Here is a 27180-nt window from a genome sequence, read left to right as displayed (position 1 = left end):
GTAGGTCTCCATGAATTTGGCCCCAAAGTGATCGATGACCGGACGTATCTTATACAGACGGTCATAGGCAGGATCACCTCGAGGAGAACATGCTGCATTATCGGAATAATGCAGACATTTCTGGATGGCCTCAAACCGGGAACGTGTCATGACCATACTGTACAGTGGGGTCTGGTATAGGACGTTCCCACTCCAGTATTGCCTGACACTGGGTTTTTGCACTAGACCCATATGCAGCACGAGGCCCCAAAATGTCCTCATCTCGGTTGCACTGATCGGCGTCCAGCCACCGGGTCTAGCCAAAAATGAGCCTGGGTTTTGGGCGACGAACTGTTTTGTCTGCTCCACCATCAGATTCACCAGTGGGTTACTGAAAAAAATAACTAAAAAAGTCAATTTCAGTAAACCCCACTGTGGGAATCTGGATTCCAGGATTGCCAGCAAAATCCGAAATCTCAGGCTCAAAGTCCACTGAGGGACACCAGCTAAGTTCATCGGCAGGAGGCTCCGGTGGGCTTATTTGGTGGGTCGGGAAACCAGTACGAACCCCAGGGCGGTTCGTACTAGGGTGGGCCACAGGATCCCTAGCATGTGGCAGGGGGGGGTCTGGGGTCTGAAAGATGGAACAAAGAAAGTTTAGGATAAAAGTTATTATTATTATTTTTTTCCTAACTAACTTTTCCCGTCTTTCCCTGCCTAACGGTGCCTCTCCCTCACTGACCTTAACCTACCTGGATGGCGATGGGTCCAGGAGGGTGATGGATGGCGATTAGGGGGGACTCAGGAGCTGGTGCTGGACGGTGCTGCAGGGTGCTCGTGCAGAACAGGAAGAGGAGGGGAGAGAGGAGCGCAGGAAGTTTGAATCTCGCGCCTCTCTCCCCTGCACCAATCAGCACCCTGGACAGCGGCGTTCAGCACCAGGGCCAGCACCGCCTCTCCAAATGCACGGACTGTGATTGGTGGTGTGTAATCACGCCACCGATCACAGTCTTTTTCCGGTTCCTCGGGTCACCGGAGACCCGAATGGACCGGAAACGCAGAAAACCGCAGGTCTGAATTGACCTGCGGTTTTCTGCGATCGCCGATACGGGGGTGGGGGGGTCAAATGACTCCCCCCCCCTGCATTGTTACAGGATACCGGCTGAATGATTTCAGCCGGCATCCCGTTCCGATTAACCCCCGCGGCGCCGGAATCGCGAATTAAAGCCATGACGTACCGGTACGTCATGGGTCCTTAAGGACTCGGGAAACATGCCGTACCGGTACGTCATGTGTCCCTAAGGGGTTAATAATATCTCTCTTTCCCATCAGTTGGGGAGCTGACGGGCTTCTTATCTCTGCTCTCTGACATTATAAACACTAATTATAGCTCAGTTCTTATCTTACTGATAAGAATGTGGCTTTAATAAGTGTTTATGACCTCTTCATAGTTTAAAGATAAGGTTTATTAGATGACCGGCGCAAAGTGAAAGTGAAAGTACCAGTCAGACAGTTAGAAAAACAGTTAACCGTTTGTGACAGAACAGCTCAATATTTTTAATAAATACCAATTTCAAATATGATTTTTAGCCAAAATTGAATAAAATGCAATCATAACCAAAAATTGCCTTTAATGATGGATTTCCTGTCAAATAATACTTTGTTCTTTTATTTTACAGGATGTATTTATTGCTTGTGATATTATGCATAGTGCCCATGCTATGGGTATTACGGAGGAAATCCCTGTCCTACCAGTTGGAAGATCTCAAATTCTTCATAAAAGTTATCTATTGCTACCTGAAGGTTAAAAAGTCAGTTTCACGTTCTCCTTCCTCTCCTGGCATGTTGGATGTGTTTTTACAGCAAGTGTCCACGAGACCTAACAAGACATTTATCTTATATGAAGACCAGGCCTATTCTTACAGAGACTTGGATCTGAAAAGCAATCAAGCAGCATGGGCTTTAAGCCACCATGCCAATCTGAAAAGTGGCAACTGTGTTGCCGTCTTCATGGGTAATGAGCCTGCATATATCTGGCTTTGGTTGGCACTATCGAAATATGGGTGTCCAATGGCTTGTCTGAACTACAACATACGTGCAAAATCCTTTCTTAATTGCTTTCAGAGCAGTGGGGCTAAAATTTTGATTGCTGCTCCAGGTAAGAAATATACATTGTCTGTACCTGCTCCTATTTACTACTTTCACATATCGTATGTGTTTTGATCTGTCTGGTTTTTGCTTTTTAACCTTTAAAAGCATATGTTAGTGACCCTATTACAGTAAAGTGCACAATCCCAATATGGCTCTGTTTTCATATGAAGACATTCAAATATTTTTTTGTGTTGCATTCCATATGTACAGAGGTATTCTTCCCTAGACCAGCTGTTAGGCTCAATATGCTTTTCATGTATTATTTGTGTTTTCTGCGGTCACACAGACTCTAAATGACAGTAGTCTCCCAATCATGTCTCTGTCCATATAGAGCACTCTTACTGACTTGAACCCAGTAGTTTTTACGAATGGCACACAGTTTTTTCCCCCTGGATCTGCTGTGTACTGTATCCTAGAGCAGTTCTTAAAATAAAAAATCTTCAAAGATGGCCATGTATATTAGATATATACAGTATATGGTAGCCTACCGACTCTTGTCCAACTGTTCGGGGAGAGAGGCATAAGGGTACATTAACAATGGCCATTAAAGATGGACACACTGTCAGTTTTTCATGGTCATTTTGCATCTGTTTGTGCATCCATTTTCTGTCTGTCTCTGTTTTTAATGGCATTTTGCATTAGTTTGGCATTAGCTAAAAATGGCCATTAAAAATTGATGAATTTCATTGTTTTTTTTTTTTATCCCCTCATTATATAGTATATTATGGCCCCCATAGTGCCCCCAGTACTATAAATGGCCCCTAATAATGCTCCCAGTATTATGAATGGCCCCAAATAGTGGCCCAAGAAGCATAAATGCCCCCATGGCATCTTCACTATATGTATGTCCCCATAGTGTCCATTAATACAGGTGAAACTCGAAAATTTTTAATATTGTGCAACTTAAAAGGTGAAACTAACATATGTGATCGACTTATTACATGCAAAGCGAGATCTTTCAAGCCTTTATTTGTTATAATTTGGATGTTTATGGTTTACAGCTTATGAAACCCCAAAATCACAATTTTGAGGTACCTTTTGCTCAGGGAGTATGGATTAATTAGCTGACTAGAGTGTGACACTTTGAGCCTAGAATATTAAAACTTTTCACAAAATTACAATTTTAAGCTGCAATAATGCACTTCCTTTTAATTTGCATTACTGAAATAAATGGACTTTTGCACGATATTCTAATTTTTCGAGTTTCATGTCCGAATAGTGCAGAGTGTATATATGTATATATGTATATCCCATCCAGATACGTCAGCTGGGTTAGATAAGTGAAGTCCAGAAAAGCTGCACTCACTTCTGCAAACGTAGTTGCTGGAGCTGTTTTGTTAAAGTTATATGGGCTGGGTTTTATTTGGACTGTGAGGTAGGTTTGGCAGTGGGTGCTTACAGTTCACACACCCTTCCACTACACATATTCCCTATAACCTGTGGTGATTGCAGGTGAGGCGGGCTGTGATATCAATGAGGGATAAAACAACCCTCCGTGTAAGAGTCTGGGGAAGAGGAAGTGACCCTAGAGAGGGGGAAGCCTGAGAGGCTTGTGTGGTCACAGCCAGGAGGGCTGTTAGACTGGGGTTGGGGTGCTGGAACCTCACCTCACCCAGTGAGGTTATAACTGGGAAAGTTCTACTGTATTGTGGAAGTAACAAAGAAAAGCATTCTGTGGACTTTAACACCCACTGTCTGAAAGAAGTCTGTTGCTGCTGACCCCCTGTGAGAGAGCTATCCCTTACTATATATATATATATATATATATATATATATATATATATACACTCACCTAAAGAATTATTAGGAACACCTGTTCTATTTCTCATTAATGCGATGATCTAGTCAACCAATCACATGGCAGTTGCTTCAATGCATGTAGGGTTGTGGTCCTGGTCAAGACAATCTCCTGAACTCCAAACTGAATGTCAGAATGGGAAAGAAAGGTGGGCTACAACAGCAGAAGACCCCACCGGGTACCACTCATCTCCACTACAAATAAGAAAAAGAGGCTACAATTTGCACGAGCTCACCAAAATTGGACTGTTGAAGACTGGAAAAATGTTGCCTGGTCTGATGAGTCTCGATTTCTGTTGAGACATTCAAATGGTAGAGTCCGAATTTGGCGTAAACAGAATGAGAACATGTATCCATCATGCCTTGTTACCACTGTGCAGGCTGGTGGTGGTGGTATAATGGTGTGGGGGATGTTTTCTGGGCAAACTTTCGGCCCCTTAGTGCCAATTGGCCATCGTTTAAATGCCACGGGCTACCTGAGCATTGTTTCTGACCATGTTCATCCCTTCATGACCACCATGTACCCATCCTCTGATGGCTACTTCCAGCAGGATAATGCACCATGTCACAAAGCTCGAATCATTTCAAATTGGTTTCTTGAACATGACAATGAGTTCACTGTACTAAAATGGCCCCCACAGTCACCAGATCTCAACCCAATAGAGCATCTTTGGGATGTGGTGGAATGGGAGCTTCGTGCCCTGGATGTGCATCCCTCAAATCTCCATCAACTGCAAGATGCTATCCTATCAATATGGGCCAACATTTCTAAAGAATGCTATCAGCACCTTGTTGAATCAATGCCATGTAGAATTAAGGCAGTTCTGAAGGCAAAAGGGGGTCCAACACTGTATTAGTATGGTGTTCCTAATAATTCTTTAGGTGAGTGTGTATATATATATATATATACACTCACCTAAAGAATTATTAGGAACACCTGTTCTATTTCTCATTAATGTGATTATCTAGTCAACCAATCCCATGGCAGTTGCTTCAATGCACGTAGGGTTGTGGTCCTGGTCAAGACAATCTCCTGAACTCCAAACTGAATGTCAGAATGGGAAAGAAAGGTGATTTAAGCAATTTTGAGTGTGGCATGGTTGTTGGTGCCAGACGGGCCGGTCTGAGTATTTCACAATCTGCTCAGTTACTGGGATTTTCACGCACAACCATTTCTAGGGTTTACAAAGAATGGTGTGAAAAGGGAAAAACATCCAGTATGCGGCAGTCCTGTGGGCAAAAATGCCTTGTTGATGCTTGAGGTCAGAGGAGAATAGGCCAACTGATTCAAGCTGATAAAAGAGCAACGTTGACTGAAATAACCACTCGTTACAACCGAGGTATGCAGCAAAGCATTTGTGAAGCCACAACATGCACAACCTTGAGGCGGATGGGCTACAACAGCAGAAGACCCCACTGGGTACCACTCATCTCCACTACAAATAGGAAAAAGAGGCTACAATTTGCACGAGCTCACCAAAATTGGACTGTTGAAGACTGGAAAAATGTTGCCTGGTCTGATGAGTCTCGATTTCTGTTAAGACATTCAAATGGTAGAGTCCGAATTTTGCGTAAACAGAATGAGAACATGTATCCATCATGCCTTGTTACCACTGTGCAGGCTGGTGGTGGTGGTGTAATGGTCTGGGGGGATGTTTTCTGGGCACACTTTAGGCCCCTTAGTGCCAATTGGCCATCGTTTAAATGCCACGGGCTACCTGAGCAGTTCTGAAGGCAAAAGAGGGTCCAACACCGTATTAGTATGGTGTTCCTAATAATTCTTTAGGTGAGTGTATATGTATATATATATATATATATATATATATATATATATAAAGAAAATCTGGCAGCACTCCCTTTCAATAGTAGCACAGGGTGCCCGCGGTGGTCCCTCGACTCAGGACAGGAAATAATGAAGAGAATCCGCAGCACTCCTTGAAGAATAAAATGTGGTCTTTATTCACACATATCAAAAATCGACAACGTTTCGGTTCTCTCACAGAACCTTTTTCAAGTCACCTGACTTGAAAAAGGTTCTGTGAGAGAACCGAAACATTGTCGATTTTTGATATGTGTGAATAAAGACCACATTTTATTCTTCAAGGAGTTCTGCGGATTCTCTTCATTATATATATATATACAGACGTGGACAAAATTGTTGGTACCCTTTGGTCAATGAAAGAAAAAGTCACAATGGTCACAGAAATAACTTTAATCTGACAAAAGTAATAATAAATTAAAATTCTATAAATGTTAACCAATGAAAGTCAGACATTGTTTTTCAACCATGCTTCAACAGAATTATGTAAAAAAATAAACTCATGAAACAGGCATGGACAAAAATGATGGTACCCCTAACTTAATATTTTGTTGCGCAACCTTTTGAGGCAATCACTGCAATCAAACGCTTCCTGTAACTGTCAATGAGACATCTGCACCTCTCAGCAGGTATTTTGGCCCACTCCTCATGAGCAAACTGCTCCAGTTGTGTCCGGTTTGAAGGGTGCCTTTTCCAGACTGCATGTTTCAGCTCCTTCCAAAGATGCTCAATAGGATTGAGGTCAGGGCTCATAGAAGGCCACTTTAGAATAGTCCAATTTTTTCCTCTTAGCCATTCTTGGGTGTTTTTAGCGGTGTGTTTTGGGTCATTGTCCTGTTGCAAGACCCATGACCTGCGACTGAGACCAAGCTTTCTGACACTGGCTAGTACATTTCTCTCTAGAATTCCTTGATAGTCTTGAGATTTCATTGTACCCTGCACAGATTCAAGACACCCTGTGCCAGACGCAGCAAAGCAGCCCCAGAACATAACAGAGCCTCCTCCATGTTTCACAGTAGGGACAGTGTTCTTTTCTTGATATGCTTCATTTTTTCGTCTGTGAACATACAGCTGATGTGCCTTGGCAAAAACTTCGATTTTTGTCTCATCTGTCCACAGGACATTCTCCCAGAAGCTTTGTGGCTTGTCAACATGTAGTTTGGCATATTCCAGTCTTGCTTTTTTATGATTCGTTTTCAACAATGGTGTCCTCCTTGGTCGTCTCCCATGTAGTCCACTTTGGCTCAAACAACGACGGATGGTGCGATCTGACACTGATGTTCCTTGAGCATGAAGTTCACCTTGAATCTCTTTAGAAGTCTTTCTAGGCTCTTTTGTTACCATTCGGATTATCCGTCTCTTAGATTTGTCATCAATTTTCCTCCTGCGGCCACGTCCAGGGAGGTTGGCTACAGTCCCATGGATCTTAAACTTATGAATAATATGTGCAACTGTACTCACAGGAACATCTAGTTGCTTGGAGATGGTCTTATAGCCTTTACCTTTAACATGCTTGTCTATAATTTTCTTTCTGATCTCTTGAGACAGCTCTTTCCTTTGCTTCCTCTGGTCCATGTCGAGTGTGGTACACACCATATCACCAAACAACACAGTGATTACCTGGAGCCATATATATAGGCCCAATGGCTGATTACAAGGTTGTAGACACCTGTGATGCTAATTAGTGGACACACCTTGAATTAACATGTCCCTTTGGTCACATTATGTTCTGTGTTTTCTAGGGGTACCATCATTTTTGTCCATGCCTGTTTCATGAGTTTATTTTTTTACATAATTCTGTTGAAGCATGGTTGAAAAACAATGTCTGACTTTCATTGGTTAACATTTATAGAATTTTAATTTATTATTACTTTTGTCAGATTAAAGTTATTTCTGTGACCATTGTGACTTTTTCTTTCATTGACCAAAGGGTACCAACAATTTTGTCCACGTCTGTATATATATATATATATATATATATATATATATAGTGGGAGTTAGGTCTGATAAAGGCAGGATTGGCCGGCTTGCAGACAGTCAGAGACAGTGACACACGGGAGAAAGTCCAAATACAGTACCACTTTATTGTGGTTTCAACAGCAGTGAATAAATAGCTTTTACATTTCAGGCAAAGCACCAGACATAACTGAGCCCTAACTAGACAGTATTTCTCTAACTGTACTAAGTGATGTACTGATGCCACAGAAGATCCACCGCAAGCTATGATATTTTTCACCCCATAAGACACATTTTTCCCCCCTCATTTTTCTAATGAGATCTTCCTTTATGGTACCGGAGGACCGGCACATCAGGTCACAGCACAGCCAATGGCAGGAGGAAGACAGTTGCTGGTGCCCCATAAGATGCTTTTTTCCCCCAAAAGTGGAGGGAAAATGTCCCTGCGCCTTATGGGGTGAATACTAATGAGCGCTTCCAATTATGGAAGCGCTCATTAGTACCAGAGCACCGGGAAGCGGTGAAGGCTCTGTACTCACTGCTTCCTGGTCCTCGCCTGTTGGCTGTGAGGCATGGAGGCTGATGAGAGACATGGGGGCTGATGATAAGATTTATGTGGGATGATCTGAGGTTTGAATGGGTAATCTAATTTATTTTGGGGCTCTTATCTGAGGTCTGATTGAGGGTCATTCACATTGGGGTCTGAGCTGAGGTCTGATTGGGGGTCTGATCTGAGGTCTTATTGGGGTCTTGTTAACATTGGGGATCTGATTGAAGTTATCTGCTCATGATCCATACGTCATCATCTTGTTATAGTAACGCTAGACTCAGGAAGTGCAACCACATAATATCCTGTATTGATATCACCAGGACTTTAATGGATATGGACACCTTTGTGCCCTAAAAATCAATAAATCGTCTAGGATAATGTCGTCCTCGGTCTCCTCCCCCCAGCCACGGACAACACCAGGGATCCCAGAAACGTTTAAAGCATGCTCTTCTTGCTTCTCCTCCGCCCCCGCACCATCCTCCTCTGACTCCTCTTCAGACTCCTTTTGACTTGTCTCAGATGGAGTAGCCCCCCCCCCTGGGAATTCATTTTGCGTCCTGTGCACTGTAAGTTCTGCCTGCTTCTCCTCCTTCTCCCTATCTGCTGCTCTGTCTCTCCCTCTGAACTCCCCTCCTCTTCCTCTCTTGTGGGCACCCACGTGACGTCCATAGACACATCATCATCGTCCCCTTCACCACCACTGACATTAGAGATCTCGGAGTAGGCAGCAACAGCGGGGACCACCCTACTTGGGCTGATCTGAGTAGTGTCGTCAGACTGTTGGGTGGCAACCGTTGATACCTCCTCTTCCGGATCCGATGCCAAGAATGGCTGCGCATCAGTAAGGTCTTGTAATGGATGGGAAAATAATTCCTCTGACTCGAGCGGAAGGGATATGGTGGTGGTGATGGTGTATTTGGGGGTGCACACAGCAGAGAGTGAATAGGGTGCAGATAGAGAGGATGTGGAGGGTGCAGAAGTGGAAGGCTGAGTGAGCCACTCAACCAAGTCTGGTGCGTCCGTTGATGGAATCGCACGCACCTTCTGCAACTTCCCACTTAGGTTCCGGCCTGGTGCACCTACCTGATCCCTAAGGTAAGTATAGGAAAAAACCGCGGCACTCCAATCCTCAATCCAGTGGTATATTTATTGACTCCGAACCAAAGCAACGTTTCGACTAAACAAGTCTTTTTCAAGCTATACTATTTTTTCCTATACTTACCTTTGTGATTGTGGGTCGCTTAGGGCCGTGCCTGATTGGACTTCTAATAGTCAGTAAGTGGTGCTATCCTATTTTTTGTTTTTTTTTCCTGCCTGATCCTTACCACCCCTGCAGAATGGACTGCCTCTTCCTCTGCCTGTCATTTTGAAAATGACCCTGTGACAAAAGTCCCTATAGAAGAGCAGTATTTGTGGAAGAAGGTATATCATACCCCTGCTTCAATCAGTTTTTTGGGGGGCAACTGGTATATCACACCAGTAGAAATTATTTGTTTCAATGGCGTTTGTCACTATCTGTAGCTGAGGTAACGCAGCTAAACCGCAAACAAATGCTGCACTACCCAAATGCACTAAATAGAAAGTATATAATTGGTATATAACACCCCTGCTTCAATCACTTTTTTTTGGGGGGGGGGGGGCAACTGGCATATCACACTAGTAGAATTTATTTGTTCCAATGTCGTTTGTCACTATCTGCAGCTGAGGTAAAGCAGCAAAACCCAAACTAATGCTGCACTACCTTAATGCACTATATAGAAAGTATATTATTGGTATATAACACCCCTGCTTCAATCAGTTTTTTGGAGGGGCAACTGGTATTTATTATTTGTTCCAATAGCTTTTGGCACTCTGTGTAGCTGCGGTATCGCAGCAGAACCACACACAACTGCTGCACAATACAAATGCACTATAATATACTTTCTATGTTGGAAAGTATATTATAAGTATATTACACCCCTCAGTAAGTCACACCTATCAATAGCACACCTATACCAGTCCTTAAAAGGACTTTTGTGGAGCTATTAGCTAGCGTTTGGTGTCCCTAACAGTCTGTCCCTGCTCCACACAGCAACCTCTCTCTACACTGGCAAAAGACTGAATGTAAAATGGCAGCCAGATCAGGTCTATTTATAAGGTAGAGGGTATGTCCATGTGCTGAAATGTCTCAATTGGCTGCCCTGAACCACCTAATGGATGTGTCATGGGTCAAAGTTCTTTACAATGTAAAAGAATATAGCGCCGGCGGACATAGCCATATGTTTGCCCGTTCGGCGAACCGTGAACGAGCAAAGTTTGCCGCGAAACGACCGCCGGGCAAACCACAAGACCATCTCTACTCTCAAATCCTTTATTCACTCCTGTGGTAGCAATGTATTCAGTCAGTACGTGTAGGCATGTGCGCACATACTGCTCCACCATGTCGCATGTCCCTGTGATGTCCACGATCCAATTGGATATCTTCTCTATCAACTTTCTATGTTCTTTTATGCGCCTACCATGGTGATCACGGGTAACAGGGAATCAGGGTTCAATGCCGGAGAGGGAACGTGAGAAAGGGATACCACACCCAAGGCAGGTCAATGGCTGCAATGTGATCGAGCGGAAATGTGGGACAAGTTGTTAAAGCGGAAGCATCAAAGTAAAGGAGGGGGCGCGCAGCAATTACCCAGTCCCAAATCGGGGAGGTAGTGACGATAAATAACAATACCGGACTCTTAAGATGCCCTGTTATTAAAATGTTTTCAAGTAAATAGGCCACAGCACGGCTGTAAACACATTGTGGTCCTCAGAGTGCCTGATGAAGGGCGATTATTAAGCCTGAAACGTTGCTACTGACATACCACCTACTCCGGCTGAAATAACATGAAATAAAATCATTAATTATCACCACTTAAGGGGTGCTGTCTAAATATTTGTGACACTGTTATTGAAATGATTAGTAAAAAATTATAGGGAATTTTACTGGGGTATTTTGGATTTGGAAACATTAGATAGGAGAGGCTCTGCTGCCGCTTTGTTGACTCTAGATAATTTCTGCCTGATCGCATGTCCCTGTCACGTCCACGATCCATTTGGATATCTTCTCTATCAACTTTCGATGTTCTTTTCTGTGCCTACCATGTTGATCACGGTTATCGGCGAATCAGGGTTCCACGCCGGAGAGGGGGCGTGAGAAAGGGATACCACATCCAAGGGAGGTCAATGGCTGCAATGTGATCGAGCTGAAATGTGGGACAAGTTATTAAAGTGGAGGAATCAAATGAAAGGTCCAATTAAAGACAAAATTTACAAATGTAAGTCCCTGTCACCTATGCAGAGCAGGGGTTTTTCATCTGCAAAAATGGGTTAATGCCACTCACCAATAGAACAAACTATTTTTAAAAATTTCGGGGCCTGTCAACTATGTAAAGCAGGGGTTTATTCATGGCAAAACTGTGTTCATGTCACCCACCAATTCAACAGACAATTTTACAAAAAATAAGGTCCCAGTCATCTATGCAGAGCAGGGGTTTGTGTATGGAAAAATTTGTAAAATGTCACCTGACAATGTAACAGACGATTTTTGCAATTTAGGTCCCTGTCACCTATGCAGAGCAGGGGTTTATTCACGGCAAAAATTGTAAAATGTCACCCAAGAATGTAACAGACAAATTAGTGAAATGTATTTCCTTGTCCACTAGGTATAGCAGGAGTATATCACAGCCAAAAATTGGTGAATTTCACCCGACAATGTAACAGAAAAATTTATGAAATTTATTAACCTGTCCACTAGGTAGAGCAGGAGTATATCACAGCCAAAAATTTGTGAATTTCACCCGACAATGTAACAGACACATTAGTGAAATTTATTAAATTGTCCACTAGGTAAAAATTTGGGATATGTAACCGAACAATGTATCAGACAAATGAGTGAAATTACTAAAATACGTAAAAATTAACAAAAATTATCTTGATGTATGAGGTGGAGGTCCATATGAAGTAGAAGGTTGAGGAGGCGGAGGACGTATCAGTGTAGATGGAAGCGGCGGTGGAAGAGGACGAGGTAGCCAACACTGGTTTTTGGTTTTAATTTATTTATTCATTTATTTATTTATTTTTTAATTAGAGTATACCTCAAAAGAGTTGGAAGTATCAAAAATACAACAATGAGCAATTACGCTGTAGTATGACAATGGCCGGGTAAGGCCGGTATACATGTCTATTCTGCACAAGGTACGGACAAGTTCTTTGGGATTCATGCCTGGTTCCGTTTAATGAACGTGAGCTTGTCCACATTGGCTGTGGACAGGGGGCTGTGCTTGTCTGTGATAACGCCCCATGCCATGCTAAACACACGTTCAGACAATACACTGGCTGCAGGGCAGGCCAGCACCTCGAAGGCGTAAAGGGCAAGCTCAGGCCAGATGCCTAATTTGGAGACCCAGAAGTTGAAGGGTGCAGACCCATCATCCAGTACATATAGGCGTGTGCACACATACTGCTCCACCATGTTGCTGAAATGCTGCTTCCTGCTAAGACGTTCCATATCAGCTGGTGGTGCTGGTTGTTGTGGCGTGCTGACAAAGCTTTTCCACATTTCAGACATGCTAACCCTGCCTTCTGAGGTGCTGGTGGTGCCCCAGCTGCGTTGGCGACCTCTTCCTCCTCCTCTGCCTTCGCCTTGTGCTTCCACTGTGCCCCCGCTGTCAGGTGGGAATGCCACCAGCAGCGTGTCTTGTACTCGCGCATCTTACGATCACGCTCCAGTGACGGAATTAAGGACGGAACATTGTCCTTGTAAGGGTACTTTCACACTTGCGTTTTTCTTTTCCGGCATAGAGTTCCGTCACAGGGGCTCTATACCGGAAAAGAACTGATCAGTTTTATCCCCATGCATTCTGAATAGAGAGTAATCCGTTCAGTTTGCATCAGGATGTCTTCAGTTCAGTCGTTTTGACTGATCAGGCAAAAGAGAAAACCGCAGCATGCTACGGTTTTCTCTCCGGCGAAAAAAACTGAAGACTTGCCTGAACGCCGGATCCGGCATTTTTTCCCATAGGAATGTATTAGCGCCGGATTCGGCATTCAGAATACCGGAATGCAGGATCCGTCGTTCCGGCATGCGCAGATCGGTAAAAATGAGAAAAAATGTACAAGACGGATCCGTCGGTCCGCATGACAAGCGGAGAGACGGATCCGTCCTTGCAATGCATTTGTGAGACTGATCCGCATCTGTCTCACAAATGCTTTCAGTCAGCAGCAGATCGGAGGATCCGGCTGCCAGTTCAGACAACGGAACTGCCCGCCGGATCACACTGCCGCAAGTGTGAAAGTAGCCTAACGGGGATCCAGCAGAGTGGCCATCCAGTAATCAGCACAAGATAGAATGTGGGCAACTCGGCAGTCGTTGCGGAGACACTGCAGCATGTAATCTCTCATGTGTGCCAGGCTGCCCAGAGGCAACGAAAATCTGTCCTCTGTGGGAGGTGTATCGTCTTTGTCCTCTGTGTCCCCCCAGCCATGCACCAGTGATGGCCATGAGCTGGTTTGGGTGCCACCCTGCTGTGAACACGGTTCCTCCTCCTCCATCTCCTCCTCCTAATCCTCCACCTTGTCATCATCCAGAACTGTTCCCTGGCTGGACAATTGTGTAGCTGGCGTTTGTGGGTGCAGGAACCCACCCTTGGAGCGACTTGTTAATGACTGGCCTGAAATCCTATGAAATAATCCCTCTTCCTCCTCCTCCTCATGTGCCACATCCTCTTCCATCATCGCCCAAAGTGTTTTTTCGAGGAGGCATAGAAGTTGGATAGTAACGCTGAGAACAGCGTCATCGGCACTGGCCATGTTGGTGGAGTACTCGAAACAGCGCAACAAGTACACAGGTCTCGCATGGAGGCCCACTCATTGGTGGTGAAGTGGTGCTGTTCCGCAGAGCGACTCACCCGTGCGTGCTGCAGCTGAAACTCCACTATCGCCTGCTGCTGCTCGAACAGTCTGGCCAGCATGTGCAAGGTGGAGTTCCACCTTGTGGGCATGTTGCTTATGAGGTGGTGAGCGGGAAGGCTGAAGTTACGCTGCAGTGCTGACAGGCGAGCAGCAGCAGGGTGAGAATGCCGAAAGCGCGCACAGACGGCCCACACTTTCTGCAGTAGCTCTGACATATCGGGGTAATTTTTAAGGAACCTCTGCACCACCAAATTCAGTATATGCGCCAGGCAAGGGATGTGCGTCAAACCGGCTAGGCCCAGAGCTGCTACGAGATATCGCCCATTATCGCACACCACCAGGCCGGGCTTGAGGCTCACTGGCACCAACCACTCATCGGTCTGTTGTTCCATGCCTGTCCATAGCTCCTGCGTGGTGTGGGGTTTGTCCCCCAAACAGATAAGTTTTAAAACTGCCTGCTGTAATTTGCCCCTGTGCTGAAGATGGTGGTGAAGGTGTAACGCTGACCGGATGAGGAGGTGGTAGAGTATGAGGAAGTGGAGTAGGAGGAGGAAGCAACAGGAGGCAAACTGAAGCGCCCTGCAATCCTCGGTGGTGGAAGGACATGCGCCAAACTGCTATCCGCCTCAGACCCAGCCATCACTGCATTTACCCAGTGTGCTGTTATGGAGATATAACGTCCCTGACTGTGCTTACTGGTCCACGTATAGTGAGGTGCACCTTGCTACAGATGGCGTTGCGTAGTGCACACCTGATTTTGTCCCCCACTTGTTTGTGCAGGGAAAGGATGGCTCGCCAAGAAAAGTAGTGGTGGCTGGGCACGACGTACTGTGGGACAGCCATCGCCATAAGGCTTTTAAAACTCTCCGTCTCCACCAGATGGAATGAAAGCATTTCAAAGGCCAGTAATTTTGAAATGCTGGCATTCAGGGCCAGGGAACGCGGGTGGGTAGGGGGGTACTTCCTCTTTTGCTCCAGTGTTCGTGAGATAGAGAGTTGAACGTTTCCATGGGACATTGTGGATATGCTTGGTGACCCAGGTGGTGGCGTTGCTGGCAGATCCTCTGTTTGCGGGGTGGCAGGTGCCACTGTCACTCCAGAGGTGGATGAAGAACACGAGACTGCAGCAGAAGAGGAAGCAGGAGGAACCAGAAACCTTTCTTCTTTTTTGAGGTGTCTACTCCACTGCAGATTGTTTTTTGCACTTAGATGCCTGGTCATGCAGGTTGTGCTCAGGTTCAGAACGCTTATGCCTCGCTTCAGGCTCTGATTGCACAGCGTGCAAACCACTCGTGTCTTGTCGTCAGCACATTGTCTGAAGAACTGCCACGCCAGGGCAGTGGCGTACACACAATCCATGGGGCCCCGGTGCGAAACTGATCTATGGGGCCCCCTCCCCGTCGCGCCCCCCCCCCAACCTGCCTCCTAGCCCCCCCCCCCCACTACCTCCCCTACCAGTGGTGTAACTATAGTGTTATGGGCCACAGTGCAAACATTTTTTCAAAGAACCGGCAGATTTTTTTACTAAGGGCTCTTTCCATGCGGCTAATCCGCGGCGTGACTGAGTGCCAAGCCCCATTCTAGACAGCAGAGACACGGAGCAGTGACATGATTGACTGTGATCTTTTTACTACAAAATCACGGTGACAACTTTATGTCTCTGTGATTTTGTAGTAAAGAGATCACAGAGAGGCACGGAGCATAATCAGTCATGTTAATGCTCTGTGTCTCTGCCGTCAGGAACGGGGCTTGGCTCTCATTTACGCAGCGGATTCCTCGCACGGGATCCGCTTGTGTTAAAGAGCCCTAAGCCCAATGCATGGCTACACTCACCTAGTCCTAATAAAATCTGGTCCTAGCTCATCCAGGGTGTCGCTGGCGTCGGCGTGATGTCCGCTGGATCCAGAACAAGGTCCCTGTGGTGAGAAAAAAAGAATAATCACATAAGGAAGGGATGACTGCCCCTGTGAAATTACCAGCTGGCCTGTAAGACTGAGCCATGCCAATGTGTAGCAGGGTAATCTAGGACATTTCCCCTAAGTGCAACCACACGGTACTAATGCCCACCTTGTGGCCCCTCACAGTAGTTATGCCCACCTTTGTTCCCGTCACAGTAATTATGCCCAGATATGTGCCCCCTCATAGTAGTTATGCCAAATATGTGTCCCCTTACAGTAGTAAGGCCAGATTATGTGCCCCCTCACAGTATTAATGCCAGACTATGTGCCCCTCACCTAGTAACGCCAGATTATATGCCCCTTACAGTAGTAATGCCAGATTATGTGCCCCTCACAGTATTTATGCCCAGTTATGTGCCCCCTCAAAGTAAATATGCCCACATATGTGCCCCCTCAGAGTGGTTATGCCAGATTACGTGTCCTCTCACAGTAATAATGCCAGATTATGTGCCCCTTCACAGTATTTATGCCCGGTTATGTGCCCCCTCAAAGTAAATTTGCCCAGATATGTGTCCCCTCAGAGTGGTTATGCCAGATTATGTGCCCCTCACATTAGATATGCTCACATATGTGCCCCTCACATTGGTTATGCCAGATTAGGCTCCTTTCACACTAGCGTTCGTCGGTCCGCTCGTGAGCTCCGTTTGAAGAAGCTCACGAGCGGACCCGAACGCCTCCGTCCAGCCCTGATGCAGTCTGAATGGAGCGGATCCGCTCAGACTGCATCAGTCTGGCGGCATTCAGCCTCCGCTCCGCTCGCCTCCGCACGGACAGGCGGACAGCTGAACGCTGCTTGCAGCGTTCAGCTGTCCGCCTGGCCGTGCGGAGGCGAGCAGATCCGTTCAGACTTACAATGTAAGTCAATGGGAACGGATCCGCTTGAAGATGAGCCCATAGGCTCAATCTTCAAGCGGATCCGTCCCCCATTGACTTTACATTGAAAGTCTGAACGGATCCGCTCAGGCTGCTTTCACACTTAGAATTTTTTCTAAGTTATTAATGCAGACGGATCCGTACTGAACGGAGCCTCCGTCTGCATTAATATGATCGGATCCGTTCAGAACGGATCCGATCGAACGCTAGTGTGAAAGTAGCCTTACATGCCCCGTCACAGTAGTTATGCCTTCATATGTGCCCCCTCATAGTTATGCCTTTATATGTGCCCCCTCACAGTAGTTATGCCACATTAGGTGCCCCCTCAAATTAGTTATGGCAGATTAGGTGCCCCTCAGTAGAGATGCCAACTTTTGTGCCCCCTCACTCTAGTTGTTCCCATCAATCCCCCCCCCCCTCTGCCCCTCTGCCCCTTTGCCCCCCTGCCCCCAGGGAGCAGAGAGGTTTCCCTGCTTCACTATAGAAACGGAACTGCCGGCCGTGTGTGTGTGAGTGCGTGCTCCCCCCCCCCCCTCCCTTACTTGACCCTCCGGCCCCCCCACCCCCCATATTATACATGTAATGGTGGCATGGAGCTCTCTGATGGGGCCCGAAATTGCCACTGTACTTCATGCCGGGCCCCACCAGAGCGCTCCATTACATGTGAGTACAGCGGGAGCCCTGCCAGTGGCCTGGGGGGGGGGTCCACAGGCGGCCGGGCCCCCTGGAGTGCCAGGGCCCGGTCGCAACTGCGACCCCTGCGACCCTGGTATGTACGCCACTGCGCCAGGGAACTCCTTGGAGCTGGCTTTGGTGTGCTCGGTCCCTTGCCGCAGTGGGCAGTAGCAGGTGTACTGTCTAGGGGACGGCCGCTCGGCTTTTGCACCATGCTACCTCTTCTGCTGTGCTGGTGGCTCTGTGCGACCACCGCCTCTTCCTCCGAACTACACAGGTCTCTCGCATGACCTTGATTCCATGTGGGGTCGAGGACCTCATCGTCCTTCACATCATCTTCCACCCATTCTTCACCCCATGCCCTCCTTGTCGGTCTGCACACTGCCGAAAGCCACAGCAGTTGGCACCTGTGTTTCGTCATCATCCAAGACGTGCTGCAGTGGTCCTCCCATGTACTCATCCTGAAACATAAGTGGTTGGGCATTGGTGCACTCAATCTCTTCCACTTCTGGGGCAGGGCTATGTGGATGGCCCTGGGAAACCCTGCTAACAGAGTCATCAAAAAGCAGAAGAGACTGCTCCATGACTTGGGGCTCAGACTGCTTGCCTGATTTGCAAGGGGGTGAGGAGAAGAACTGATGGACATGGGCTGCAGGTGCCAACTCTGATCTTTCAGCAGGAGACTGGGTTGGAGACAATGTGAAGGAACTGGAGGCACTGTCAGCCACCCAATCTACTATCGCCTGTACTTGTTCTGGCCTCACCATTCGTAGAGCTGCATTCAGCCCTACCAAATAATGCTGAAGGTTCTGTCGCCTACTCGCACCTGAGGAAGGTGTTTCACTTGTACGTGTAGCTGGCACAGATCGACCACTTCCTCTCCCTGCAACAGGAACTCCACCAGCAGCACTACGACAGGGCCACGTCCCTTAATTGACGCTCTCCTCATTCTTTGCGTTCACCCACCAAACTAACAAATGTTTTTTGTCAGGCGACAATGTAACCACCAATAGTCAGCAATTCAGTTAACTGAGAGTAAGGCAGTGCTGGTGTCAATTTTATAAATGCAGCAAAGGCCCCAGATGTAGGGTCTTGCAAATAATTGGTGTTTAAAGTTTGTATTTGACTGTCACAAATGCAACAAAGGCCGCAAAACTACAGTCCTGATCAAAAGTTTAAGACCACTTGAAAAATGGCAAAATAATCATATTTAGCATGGCTGGATCTTAACAAGGTTCCAAGTAGAGCTTCAACATGCAACAAGAAGAAATGGGAGTGAGACAAAACTTTTTTTGAGCATTTAATTTAATGAAAACAATGAATAAACTGAAACTGAATCCAACTTCCAAACATGAACTCGGTATTGAGTAGCTCTGCCGTTATTGTTTTCACTTAAAAAATTCGTTTCAGCACGCTTGATGCAAGTGTTTCCATGAGGTGAGTGGGAACAATTCTCCAAGTGGTGAAGACAGCCGCACGAAGGCCATCTACTGTCTGTAACTGTTGTCCATTTTTGTAAACTTCCCTTGCCATCCATCCCCAAAGGTTCTCAATTGGATTTAGATCAGGGGAACACGCAGGATGAGACAAAAGAGTGATGCTATTCTCCTGGAAGAAGTCCCTTGTTCTGCCGGCATTTTGTACAGTAGCATTATCCAGTTGAAGTTGAAAAACCCAGTCATTACCACACAGACGAGGGCCGTTTGATGCCTCTGCATTTCCTGAAGCTCCATTGTTCCACTGAAGGAAAAAGCACCCCAGACCATTATGGTGCCTCCTCCACTGTGGCGCGTAGAAAACATCTCAGGTGGGATCTGCTTGTCACACCAGTAACATTGGAAACCATCAGGACCATCAAGGTTACATTTTTTCTCATCAGAGAATAAAACTTTCTTCCACCTTTGAATGTCCCATGTTTGGTGCTCTCTTGCAAAGTCCAAACAAGCAGTTCTGTGGCATTCAAGGAGACGAGGTCTCTGAAGACGTTTTTTGTTTTTGAAACCCCTTCAGTCTCAGATACCGTCTGATGGTTATGGGGCTGCAGTCAGCACCAGTAAGGGCCTTAATTTGGGTCGAGGATCGTCCAGTGTCTTGACGGACAGCCAATTGGATCCTCTGGCTCAGTGCTGATGAAATATTTTTGGGTCTTCCACTTGACTTTTCTGTTCCATAACCCTCAGGATTATTTAAGAAATTCCAAATGACTGTCTTACTGCGTCCCACCTCAGCAGCGAAGGCGCGCTGTGAGAGACCCTGCTTTTGCAGTTCAACAACCCGATCACGTTTACAAAGGGAGATTTTTTTTTGCCTTTGCCATCACAACCTGTGACTACCTGACAGAAAATGACAATGAATCCACATCTTTTCACAGATTTGGCCTTTTAAAGGCATGTGGTTCTAAAATTTTGATCAGCTGAAAAACAGCCTGTTTCAGTTTAAATGTTATTTTCAATTAATTGAATGCTCAAAAAATGTTTTGTCTCACTCTCATTTCTTCTTTTTGCATGTTGAAGCTCTACTTGGAACCTTAAGAGACAACAATGTAAAATATGATTTTTTGCCATTTTTCAAGTAGTCTTAAACTTTTGTTCAGGACTGTATTATCTTGCCCAAAATGGGTGGTTTTTTTTTAAAAAATAACAGAATATAACAACAATATCTAACGCTTGTATTTCACTGTGACAAATGCAGTAAAGGCCACAGATGTAGGGTATTGCCAAAAATGTAGGGTATTGCCAAAAATGGGTGTTTTTTTTAAACCCAGAATATAATTGTGCTATTTTAAGACTGTATTTCACTGTGACAAATGCAGCAAAGGCCGCAAATTTATTAACTTGCCCAAAATCAGTATTTTTTAAATAACAGAATATAACAGCAGTATCTAACTCTTGTATTTCACTATGACAAATGCAGCAAAGGCCCCACATGTAGGGTATTTAAAAAAAATGTTTTTTTTAAAACCAGAATATAATTGCAGTATTTCAAGCTTTTTATATCACTGTGACAAATGTAGCTAAGGCCACAGATGTAGGGTATTGCAAAAAATGGGTGTTTTTTTAAACCCAGAATATAATTGCAGTATTTCAAGCTTGTATTTCACTGTGACAAATGCAGCAAAGTCCGCAAATTTATTATCTTGCCCAAAATGGGTGTTTTTTTAATAACAGAATGTAACAGCCCTATCTAACGCTTGTATTTCACTGTGACAAATGCAGCAAAGGCCCCAGATGTAGGGTTTTGCCAAAAAAGGGTGTTTTTTAAACCCAGAATATTATTGCAGTATTTTAAGCTTGTATTTCACTGTGACAAATGCAGCAAAGTCCACGAAATTTGTATCTTGCCCAAAATGGGTGTTTTTTTTTTTATAACACAATATAACAGCACTATCTAACACTGACATTTCACTGTGACAAATGCAGCAAAGGCCACAAATTTATTAACTTGCCCAAAATTGGTATTTTTTATAACAGAATATAACAGCAGTATCTAACGCTTGTATTTCACTGTGACAAATGCAGCAAAGGCCCCAGATGTAGGGTATTGCCAAAAAAGGGTGTTTTTTTAACCCAGAATATTATTGCAGTATTTCAAGCTTGTATTTCACTGTGACAAATGCAGCTAAGGCCTCAAATGTATTAACTTGCCCAAAATGGGTGTTTATTTAATAACAGAATACAACAGCACTATCTAACGCTTGTATTTCACTGTGACAAATGCAGCAAAGGCCCCAGATGTAGGGTATTGCCAAAAGTGGGTGTTTTTTTTAAAACCAAAATATAATTTCAGTATTTCAAGCTTGTATTTCACTGTGACAAATGCAGCAAAGGCCGCAAATTTAGTATCTTTCCCAATATGGGTGTTTTTTTATAACAGAATATAACAGCAGTATCTAACGCTTGTATTTCACAGTGACAAATGCAGCAAAGGCCCCAGATGTAGGGTATTGTAAAAAAATGGGTGTTTTTATAAACCCAGAATATAATTGCAGTATTTCAAGCTTGTATTTCACAGTGACAAATGCAAAGGCCCCAGATGTAGGGTATTGCCAAAAATTGTTGTTTTTTTTAAACCCAGAATATTATTACAGTATTTCAAGCTTGTATTTCACTGTGACAAACTCAGCAAAGGACCCAGATGTAGGTTATTGCCAAAAATGTGTATTTTTTTTAAACTCAGAATATTATTGCAGTATTTTAAACTTGGATTTCACTCTGACAAATGTAGCAAAGGACCCAGATATAGGGTCGTGCAAAAAATGGGTGATTTTTTTAAACCCAGAATATAATTGCAGTATGTCAAGCTTGTACTTGACTGTTCCAATTGCACATATGCTGTGCTGGTGCACTGAACTTGCATAAAATGGCCGCCGAAGCCAACCTAACAGACGGATAAAAGTTATTTTTCTGTGTCACTGGGCTCAGAGCAGGGTAAGAAAATTGTGCACTACAGGCACAAAACAAAATCGCTGTAGATTGCTGAGTTAACAAGCACTTCTGATAAAAGATTCTTTCCTATTCTCTCCCTCACAGCAGCAGCATCCTATCCCCACACTAATCAGAGCAGAGTAACGTGCAGCACTACGTGACTCCATCTTATATAGAGGCTGGTTTCTATGCTGCACTTTCCAATCACAGCCATGCCATTATTAGTCATGGCTGTGATGGCTTCGAAGGGCACACGAGTTAAACGCTTGTTGATTGGCTGCTCTGCAACCTTTCAAAAAGCGCCATTAAATCGCCGAACACTGAACCCCATCTTTTACTAAAAAGTTTCGGTTCGGGTCCAGGGTCCAAAAATCTTAAAGTTTGGTATGAACCCGAACTTTACAGTTTGGGTTCGCTTAACCCTACAGTTGATCATATCAGTTGATCATAGATATAAGTTGAATTGCATGTGTTAACACAGTGTACCTTATTGATCTGGTAGAGAATGTGAGCTGCATTCCGCTGTGGAACAAATGGGGGCGGACCCAGACATGACTATCATGAAGCAGGAGTGGCTGCAACCGATGTTGCCAATATAAATTGAATGTCTTTGTTTATTTATTTTTTTATTTATGTATGGGTATGAATATCTTGCTTGGATGTATGAGTGACTTGATGAGACTCTGTGAGGGCAATTTTGCAGTCACTTAGTGTGTATGTATGTCTGGATGGTATGTGCGTTCCAGGATGGAACGCAACACGTCACTTCCGGTTTATACTTCCAGTTGGAGGGTGCGGCATGGGGGAATTAAGTAAGGTGAGCTTAATTAGGTACTTTGAGTTATTGGGTCCAGAGGGGTATATATATGGGGACTGGCTGTGTCCTATCATTCACCCCCTGATGAAGCATTGAGCGAAACGCACGTCGGGGCGCAGGACACGTGGCTGGTGTAGATATTGTGATACTGTTATACTGTGATTTACTTGGCTGCTATAGGATTGACATACTAATAGAATATATGTTTATTTGCACAAGCATTTTGCTATATAATACTGTGTGTATTGCTCCTATATGTATGCTGTTTATAGAAAATAATATATTTCTTCAATTGTCAGCCTACATTGCCTGCCTGGGCTTTTTGTCCCATGTTCTCTGTGACCACCTGAGAATTATTTTTAATATGTAATTTAAAATTCTGTGATAATAAAGAATTGTTAATTTATATATTCTCGTCTGTTGCTATTTCTTTGGTGTTACAGCGATACCTAATATGTGCATTTTTTTATTTTTTTGTTACATAATAAGAGCATTTTTGTAAAAAAAAATCATGTTTTAGTGTCTCCATTTTCTGAAAGCCATATCTTTTTTATTTTTGGGATATTGTCTTATGTAAGGGCTAAATTTTTGTGGGATGAGATGACCGTTTCATTGGTACCATTTTGGGGCACATATGATTTTTTGATTGTTTGGTATTACACTTTTTGTGTTGTAAAGTGATAACAAATTGAGTTTTTTGGGCATTGTTTTTATTTTTTATTTTTACGGGGTTCATCAGACGGGTTAGCTCATGTGACATTTTTATAGAGCAGGTCATTATGGACACAGCGATACCAGCAAAAATGTTTAGTGTTTTTCTTTTTTTTTTTTACTTTTAACCAATTATATATGCGGATGGGAAGAAGTTAGATTTTCTTTTCACTTTTTTTTACACTTTTTTGACCCAGACCCACTTGGTTCTTGAAGATCCAGTGAGTCTGATGCCTCTACAATACACTGCAGTACACTGTATAGTTTACTGCCGTGTATTGTCATTCACAGTAATCCTGATCAGGCTCCTGCCTTTAGCAGAAGCCTGATCACCCTTAGATATACCACGGTAAGCAGGATGCCTGTGAAGGCGTCCGGTTGCCATGGTAACCATCGGGACACTGCTACAGCAGTGCAGCGGCCCGATTGGGGAGGGAGCGCCCTCTATTAGTTTACCCCTCAAGCATCGGGCCGCTGCCACAGCAGTGCAGCGGCCCGATGCTTAGCCCCTCCATACAGCGGTCCCTAAAGACCGCGGCATAGAAAGGGGTTAAATGGCCAAAATTGATGCCAGCACCGATGTCAGCTGTTTCAAGCAGAGTGTCAGCTGTACATTGCAGCTAACACTCGGCCATGCTGCCGCTCTGCCATCCTGAATGGGGTTGGGGAAGGGGAGCTTGTGCCACTCTGTCATCCTGAACGGGGGACTAGACTTGTGCCACATTGCTCGGCCATCCTGAGAAGGGGGGCAGAGCAGCTCCACGATGGTTAGCCCTTAGGGCTGGGGGTTGACCTGTTTGTGCTGGGTGGGGAGGGGGGGATGGGAGAGAATTGTGACTGCCATCCTAAAGAGGAGAAAGGGGGGTTAATACCACAGCATCAGGCCGCTGCCACAGCAGAGCAGAGGCCCGATGGTTAGCCCCCTTTCCATACATCGGTCCCTAAGGAATGCGGCATGGAAGGGGTTATGTCTGCAGTTTGAAGCAGACTGTCAGCTGTATGTTACAGCTGACAGTCTGCACCACTCTGCCATCCTGAAGGGGAGGGGGGAGAGAGAGGGAGACAATGAGCGCTCCCATGTGGAGCAAAGAGTGGTTACAGAGAGCAGCCTGCTGTGCATAGGGAGCACACCAAGCTGTAGATCAAAAATGAAAATAAATAAATAAATAAACAGAACCAATTGGAGAAATTATTTTCTCCCCAAAATAAATGAATTAGTGTAAAATAAAAATATTATTTTTTTACAAAGGTGTCCACGTCACTGAACATATTCAATGCATCCAATGCCTCTGAAAGATCGTAAGTTGTCATAATAAGAGGACCAGGTTGCAGTATGTCCCACCGTTATGTGCAATACACCCACACACCAGAGTGTTCACACAACGCATGGTATATGGATCCCATACACCAAATACCTTGGCGAAACACATTATGCCTCATATAAATCTCAGGCTTAAAATGTGCATATGAAATCTGAGTATACAACTCAACTCTAGTCCATGTAAATATTATCGGGTTATGATGTGTTGCTAAACTAAAAAATAATGTTTAGGTGGAAAAAGACTATTACAAAGAAATACAGACTATTATAACCATTCATTTATAATTGAAGGATTAACTCCGGTCCGGTTTCCAACTTGCTTGATTATATATTTCTGCAAAAAGAGAAAAGAAAAAAATTACTAAATACTGAAATCATAATCAAGGCACTTTTTAACAGGCAGGTGTTAGGTAGCTGCAGAGCGGCAGAGGAGACACAGAAACATCACCAGCAACCCCATTAGCATAATAACCATGGTTTATAATCCACATTTCGGCCATTAGGTCTTAAGTAGAGTTGAGCGAACACCTGGATGTTCGGGTTCGAGAAGTTCGGCCGAACATCCCGGAAATGTTCGGGTTCGGGATCCGAACCCGATCCGAACTTCGTCCCGAACCCGAACCCCATTGAAGTCAATGGGGACCCGAACTTTTCGGCACTAAAACGGCTGTAAAACAGCCCAGGAAAGGGCTAGAGGGCTGCAAAAGGCAGCAACATGTAGGTAAATCCCCTGCAAACAAATGTGGATAGGGAAATGAATTAAAATAAAAATTAAATAAATAAAAATTAACCAAAATCAATTGGAGAGAGGTTCCATAGCAGAGAATCTGGCTTCCCGTCACCCACCACTGGAACAGTCCATTCTCAGATATTTAGGCCCCGGCACCCAGGCAGAGGAGAGAGGTCCCGTAACAGACAATCTGGCTTCATGTCAGCAGAGAATCAGTCTTCATGTCATAGCAGAGAATCAGGCTTCACGTCACCCACCACTGTAAGAGTCCATTTTCATAAATTTAGGCCCAGCACCCAGGCAGAGGAGAGAGGTCCCGTAACAGAGGATCTGGCTTCATGTCAGCAGAGAATCAGTCTGCATGTCATAGCAGAGAATCAGGCTTCACGTCAGCCACCACTGCAACAGTCCATTGTCATAAATTTAGGCCCAGCACCCAGGCAGAGGAGAGAGGTCCCGTAACAGACAATCTGGCTTCATGTCAGCAGAGAATCAGTCTTCATGTCATAGCAGAGAATCAGGCTTCACGTCACCCACCACTGTAAGAGTCCATTGTCATAAATTTAGGCCCAGCACCCAGGCAGAGGAGAGAGGTCCCGTAACAGAGGATCTGGCTTCATGTCAGCAGAGAATCAGTCTGCATGTCATAGCAGAGAATCAGGCTTCACGTCAGCCACCACTGCAACAGTCCATTGTCATAAATTTAGGCCCAGCACCCAGGCAGAGGAGAGAGGTCCCGTAACAGACAATCTGGCTTCATGTCAGCAGAGAATTAGTCTGCATGTCATAGCAGAGAATGAGGCTTCACGTCAGCCACCACTGCAACAGTCCATTGGCATATATTTAGGCCTAGCACACAGGCAGAGGAGAGGTTCATTCAACTTTGGGTAGCCTCGCAATATAATGGTAAAATGAAAATAAAAATAGGATTGAATGAGGAAGTGCCCTGGAGTCCAATAATATATGGTTATGGGGAGGTAGTTAATGTCTAATCTGGACAAGGGACGGACAGGTCCTGTGGGATCCATGCCTGGTTCATTTTTATGAACGTCAGCTTGTCCACATTGGCTGTAGACAGGCGGCTGCGTTTGTCTGTAATGACGCCCCCTGCCGTGCTGAATACACGTTCAGACAAAACGCTGGCTGCCGGGCAGGCCAGCACCTCCAAGGCATAAAAGGCTAGCTCTGGCCACGTGGACAATTTAGAGACCCAGAAGTTGAATGGGGCCGAACCATCAGTCAGTACGTGGAGGGGTGTGCACACGTACTGTTCCACCATGTTAGTGAAATGTTGCCTCCTGCTAACACGTTGCGTATCAGGTGGTGGTGCAGTTAGCTGTGGCGTGTTGACAAAAGTTTTCCACATCTCTGCCATGCTAACCCTGCCCTCAGAGGAGCTGGCCGTGACACAGCTGCCTTGGCGACCTCTTGCTCCTCCTCTGCCTTGGCCTTGGGCTTCCACTTGTTCCCCTGTGACATTTGGGAATG

General features: G+C 45.0%; 1 protein-coding gene across 1 annotated transcript in view; it reads left to right on the top strand.

Moving 5' to 3' along the window:
* The first annotated feature begins 1659 nt into the window (after positions 1-1659).
* Positions 1660-27180, top strand: part of LOC122925756 (very long-chain acyl-CoA synthetase-like) — a 92442-nt gene continuing 66921 nt past the window's right edge. The window contains exon 1 of the mRNA XM_044277106.1: positions 1660-2137. Coding sequence (XP_044133041.1) covers positions 1660-2137 — 478 coding nt within the window. The remainder of the gene's footprint in view (positions 2138-27180) is intronic.

Source organism: Bufo gargarizans, chromosome 2, assembly GCF_014858855.1.
Source record: "Bufo gargarizans isolate SCDJY-AF-19 chromosome 2, ASM1485885v1, whole genome shotgun sequence".
NCBI lineage: Eukaryota > Metazoa > Chordata > Amphibia > Anura > Bufonidae > Bufo > Bufo gargarizans.
Note: the sequence above shows the minus strand (reverse complement) of the source record. Positions and strands in the feature narration are given on the sequence as shown.